Genomic DNA, 6,188 nt, shown 5'->3' with positions numbered 1-6,188 from the left:
CCCTCCCACGCTGTGTGTGTGTGTCCCTCCCTCGCTGTGTGTGTGTGTGTCCCTCCCACCCCAGTCTGACCTATCACCCTCACCTTGACCTCTTTCCACCTATCACATTTCCGACGCCCCTCCCCCAAGTCCCTCCTCCCTACCTTTTATCTTAGCCTGCTGGACAAACTTTCCCCATTCCTGAAGAAGGGCTTATGCCCGAAACGTCGATTCTCCTGTTCCCTGGATGCTGTCTGACCTGCTGCGCTTTTCCAGCAACACATTTCCTACTGGGAAACAATGTTGACCATCTTCACATCTCATTCACATGGCTTTATGCTGCTAGAATAAAGCAGGCATTTGGTGAGGGAAATCTGGCTGGAAATATTCCCTTTGCTGTTTCTACTCAACTATTCTCTGAGATGTCCCAAATACACAAAATCTAAACATAGTGTGAGAAGAAATTGCATGTGACACCAGAATTTCTTTTTCTCCTGCTGTATTTGTTTAATAATGAGCACAATAATTGAAATAGCAAAGATTAACTAACAAAAACAGAAATTCCTGGCAAAACTCAGCAGATCTGGCAGCATCTGTTGAGAGAAAGCAGCATTAATATTTTGGGTCAATGACTTTTCAGAACAGGTTAACTAATGTCTGCTTTAATTCATCAGAAGCAGCCCAAGAAGTTGTGATATTTTGGACCTGGTTGATACCTCCTATTTTGAGATTTATTTGGTCCACTTATTTTCTGATGCAGTGAGAGACATTGAAAGTATTCCTATATCAAATTGTTTTTAAAACCTATTCTCTATATTTTAGTTTCAGCGATCAAAAACTGCAAACGGTCCACAGGATATTGAATCGGGATCATCAACACACCTGTCACAAAAGAGGCGAATGCCTTGTATTTCTCCAATTTTCATTCAGGCGTTTACCCTCACGTTTTTGGCAGAATGGGGAGATCGATCACAACTAACTACTATTGTATTAGCTGCTAGGGAGGTGAGTTTTTCAGCTTTTCATTTGAGCCTGAAAGGTTCATTTTTCTAGGTTGTGTATTTTTCTTTTGGGACATGGAGAATGGGTTGGTGGTATTTTTACTTTTAAAGGGTGAAGGATGACTACAGTATAACACCACTTTTCTGACCCTTCTGAGTACAAGTTTGAGGCTGTCTTAAAGTTTATAGTTTTTAGATTTTAGTTTTAACATGAAATTGTGTATTTGTATGCTGTGTTTTATTTATTCATGGGTTCTGGGTGTTGCTGCCATGATCAGCATTTGACGTCCATTTCTAATTGACATTGACAATGTGCTGGTGAGCCACGAGCTTGCACTGGTCCTGTCTTTATGGGCACTTCCACAGTGTTAGGTCAGGAGTTACAGGAGGTAGCAAGTGATTATATCTTCATGGATCGTGAGAGTTGGGACCGTGATGTTGCCATTTTCTATTGATCGTGTCTGTCTTGGTGGTATTGATTGTGGTTTGTAAAGTTTTTTGTAATAAAGCAAGTTTTGAAAAGGAATCCCTTTTGACTCCAAATTTGCTGAAATGTGGCAAAACCAAGAAAATAGCTACAATTGAATATTTTCACAAAATATGCTTGAAGTTTCCCACATCCTGGTCCAAAGCAAAACAAAATCTATTTTAACTTAGACTAGAGGAGGCATTGTAGATATTATCTTTCTTTGCTTTTGAATGTTTTTATAACAGCTGTAGAATAAGTGAGCAGGTTCAACCAGAAATGCTTACTATGTTAATTTAGCAGACTAACATGAGAATTCAGAGAATTTGTATATTGGCATTCTAATAAGTGATACTTGATGAGCTATAACCTGCAGGGCTATAGACCAGGTGCAGGAAGATGGGCTTAGGGTTGGTGGCTGCTCATCATCCTCAAAGAACCTAACAGCAAATTCCTGCATTGTAAAGGGTCCTGTAATTCTTTGATCTTATGGTGCACTGTTTTCCTCTAGGATCCTTTTGGCGTTGCTGTGGGTGGAACATTAGGGCACTGCCTTTGTACTGGATTGGCAGTTATTGGAGGGAGAATGGTTGCCCAGAAAATCTCAGTTAGAACAGGTGAGAATCAAAACTGGTTTCTTAGAATCTATTTAGCAATTTTATCTGTTAATGAAGGTTCATGACGTGTGCTCTTGTTTTGGAGCTACTAAAGTTTAGAAATGATCTAGATTTTGATCAAGTGAAGGTTGTGTGATAGATGGTAATAGCTTGTGAGGGGCTTGTCCTAATTTTCATGTGGTAAATGAAAATTAATTTGTAAGTCTTGTATGTAGATTGTATAATGCAGAGGAAATCTAGATTTATTCATGACATAAACATAACATTTGATTTAATTCTCTTTTTAGTGACCATCATTGGTGGAATAGTTTTCCTGGCATTTGCACTGTCTGCCTTGTTCATCAGTCCAGACAGCGGGTTCTAACAAGAAGTTTTTCAGGAGTGCTGACCAGTATCATCCATTTCCAGACATGAATTCTGATATTTATCAATGTACAGTGTAACTGCAGAGGACCTGTGCCTCTTGTATAGTTTACGTCTTTTAGATTCTGAAGGCAAGTCTTGAATTATTCAACCCAAATGACCTCACTCTGTATGTTTCAGTTTCTGTATAATTATTTCAATATGTTGGTGCCTCACCAGATAAAATATATAAATGATTTTTAAAATGTCGGAGCTTTGGACACTCTGACACTAAAGAAATCCTTTCTTTACAGTGGTTTTCTGCAGTGAAGTAAACCATATTGCGGTACAATCTTTTTTCAAAAAAAATCTCAACTACTCTGTTTGGAGGACTCCCTTTGTCTCAATTTGTCCATTTTTCTTCACATAAAAGAAAGTAGTTAAAAACATTCTGTGATGCTGATTCTCTCCAAAAAAAAATGGGCCTCCATTACATTAATTGTAGGGATCATTGTATTCTCGATTGCAAATGTTATTTTTTTAAGGAATCTTGTATAACTGCTGATGCCTTGCCAATAAGTAAATACTGTTGGGTCAGGTTTAAAAGGGCATTTTAATGCCTTGGTGACATTAACTTGTAATTATTAGAATTGTTTTAGAATTCAGGTAACTAGGTTTGTGAGAAGATTGTTATTAGTAATCATTTAAATTGCACTTGTGATGATTATGCAAATTAATGCTCTTCTGTTGTCAATGCTGAGCTGCAGGTCTGGCAACCTCAGTTGAGAGAAAAACAGTTAATACTTTAAGTGCTGTGACCCTTCTTCAGAACGTCGAACAACGAAGAGTCACTGGATTCCAAACGTGAACTCTGCTTTTCCTTTAACATATGCTGCCAGACCTTCTGAATTTCTCTGCTCTGTTTTTGTTATTGCATAGCATTGTTCTGAGATTAATTCATCAAATTCTGCCAAATAGCAAATTCCTATCATCTTCCAATCTATTTGAAAGCAGAGATGGCTTGAAAATGAGGATGTATAATTAATGAATATAAATTGCATAATTACTCCATAGTTATTACCTGATTTTAAGTAAAAACTTGATAGCATTGCAGTTGTGTAAAAAGAAAGTACTATTACATTATCTTTAGTTTACAAGACACAATTACATGAATGCTAGTGTCAGGCATGCAGTTTAACATCAAAATGTACAGCATACTTTTAAAAATGCATATCCTGGGTCAGTCTCCATTTTATACTCCTCTTGCTATCTTTTGAGTTTATTTTTAATTTTGCATTAAGGACTTTAACTGTTTCACAAATGTAAATAGTGTAACCAGTCTCAATGCAATATGCTCTTTACTGGCAAGACATTTTGAAATGATTAAGATTGGAACTGAAAGCTAGGATTACTTTTCTCTTGGATTTAACTTCCTAGATATGCACTTGCATGTGGAAATATTTCAACGAAAACAGAGTTTTATACTGGAAATAAATATTTCTATAATGTGAACATTTTCAGTTTTGCATAAGAACTGTGCCTTAATGCACAGGGATTGGTAATGTGGAACAGTGTTTACTTTGGACTGATGTAAAGTTCATTGGCTATATTATATGAAAGGACTATTTGTACAAATGCTGTTTTTTGTACCACTGGCCCACAGAAAAAATGCAAACCCAGAGAGAAGAAATCCTTATTTGGCAGCTCATGCTGTGGTCCATGAGGGAATTGGTACTATGGAAATTGGAAAGGGAAAATTTTAACACCAGCATCTTAATACATTACAGTTTCAAGGAATACATGTCAGAGGATAAGTGCTAGTGTTACAACAATAATCAAAACTCTAATGATTTAATTATGTATCCTGTTGTGTTTTATGTTCTAGTGGTGGCCCTACATTTTTAGAATTCGATTCAGTGCTGAGATCAATAACTTTACACATTGTAGAGTCATTTTGAACAACTTTACTTTTTAAAACATCCACTAAGGTACTTAACTCTGCAGCAACTGAATAATGTTTGATAAATACTGGAACTTGAATTTCCAGTTCTGTTTTGTGGAGTTAATGCAGTGAATGTCAAATAGCGTTTTTGACAAGCAGTGCTTGGCACAAACAGGTTCTCATCTAATTTATCTTTATCCATACAGAGTAATTCTGAGCTTTTGCAATAAATGAAATTTGAACATTTAGTTTTGTCACTTGGGGGTCCTCAGGCCTTGATGTGTTCTACCATTAACAGACTCTGTCCAAGTCCTAGCAGAGTCTTCCTAAAATGACTTGCAAGCAAAATCTCATACAAAAATTATGCATCTGACGAAAATGATATAATCATGTTTACTATTGATTTAAATTCTGGTGGTGCAAACATACTTGTAAATTTAGATGCAGTGCTTTCTTTAGTTTCAACTATGGTCCTAAACGTCTTAACTTTTGAACTCCCAACATTCTGCTAAGTTATACAAATTAGTTGGTTCACAGAAGTGAAAGTAAATACTTCATTGCACTGTTGGATTAGTTTATACAATCTGTATGCTGAAATGTTTTTGTGAACACAGCTTTGCAAAATTGTGCAGAACATTTTCTTGGTAAAATACAAAATTATAAGAAACCAAGACTTGATTGTACAGATTAGATTTGTACATATTGCTATTATCAGTGGCTGTACTTTTATTTGAAGTATAAAAGGAAAATCCTCAAGGTCACTTTTTTATTTCTAAAAGTCATTGCATATTGTTTCAGAGTTATTCTCGCTCCTCCTCTTGCCTCGCCCCCAAATCTTTCACCCTTCCCCAATCGTTGTGTTTTGAAACAATGTATATGCAATTTGGGTGCAGATTTACTTCTATTTTTAGCACCATGAATTAAATCTGGGAGGTACAGTTCATAGTGGGCTCACATCTTGTGCAATTCGTAAGGAAATAAAAAAGTTTTACATCATAGAGCTTTTTCTTTTTTTTATACATCACTAGTAATAAAGCCATAAATTGTGGTGCATTTGACACAATGCAGCAAAATCTCTTTTTTTTAATTTTCAGTACCTCAAAAGAGCTAAATCTGATGTAGCATGGTGGCACAGTGGTTAGCACTGCTGCCTTACTGCGCCAGAGACCCAGGTTCGATTCCCGTTTGCACATTCTCCCCATGTCTGCGTGGGTTTCCTCCGGGTGCTCCAGTTTCCTCCCACAGTCCAAAAAAAATGTGCAGGTTAGGTGAATTGGCTATGCTAAATTGACCGTAGTGTTAGGTGAAGGGGTAAATGTAAGGGAATGGGTCTGGGTGGGTTGCTCTTCGGAGGGTCAGTGTGAACTTGTTGGGCCAAAGGACCTGTTTCCACACTGTAATTAATCTAATCAACACCATTCTATGGTTAAATGATGAGATGTAACTATGGGGAAAGATATTCTGCATTTAATCTTTTTGGTCTCCCATCTAAGTGTTCATAGAACATAGAAGAATACAGCGCAGTACAGGCCCTTCGGCCCTTGATGTTGCGCCAATCCAAGCCCACCTAACCTACACTAGCCCACTATCCTCCATATGCCTATCCAATGCCCGCTTAAATGCCCATAATGAGGGAGAGTCCACCACTGCTACTGGCAGAGCATTCCATGAACTCACGACTCGCTGAATAAAGAACCTACCCCTAACATCTGTCCTATAACTACCCCCACTTAATTTAAAGCTATGCCCCCTTGTAATAGATGACTTCATACGTGGAAAAAGATTCTCACTGTCGACCCTATCTAAACCCCTAATCATCTTATACACCTCTAACAAGTCAC

At 37.4% G+C, this 6,188-nt stretch overlaps 1 protein-coding gene across 1 annotated transcript in view; it reads left to right on the top strand.

Annotated features, from left to right (window-relative positions):
• tmem165 (transmembrane protein 165) overlaps positions 1 to 5,345 on the top strand; it is a 30,471-nt gene extending 25,126 nt beyond the window's left edge. The window contains exons 4-6 of the mRNA XM_043690738.1: positions 802 to 984; positions 1,958 to 2,063; positions 2,351 to 5,345. Coding sequence (XP_043546673.1) covers positions 802 to 984; positions 1,958 to 2,063; positions 2,351 to 2,427 — 366 coding nt within the window. The 3' untranslated portion in view covers positions 2,428 to 5,345. The remainder of the gene's footprint in view (positions 1 to 801; positions 985 to 1,957; positions 2,064 to 2,350) is intronic.
• The last annotated feature ends 843 nt before the right edge of the window (positions 5,346 to 6,188 follow it).

This window comes from Chiloscyllium plagiosum, chromosome 1, assembly GCF_004010195.1.
Source record: "Chiloscyllium plagiosum isolate BGI_BamShark_2017 chromosome 1, ASM401019v2, whole genome shotgun sequence".
Lineage (NCBI taxonomy): Eukaryota > Metazoa > Chordata > Chondrichthyes > Orectolobiformes > Hemiscylliidae > Chiloscyllium > Chiloscyllium plagiosum.
The sequence above is the reverse complement of the archived record's forward strand: the minus strand, read 5'-3'. Positions and strand labels throughout refer to the sequence as shown.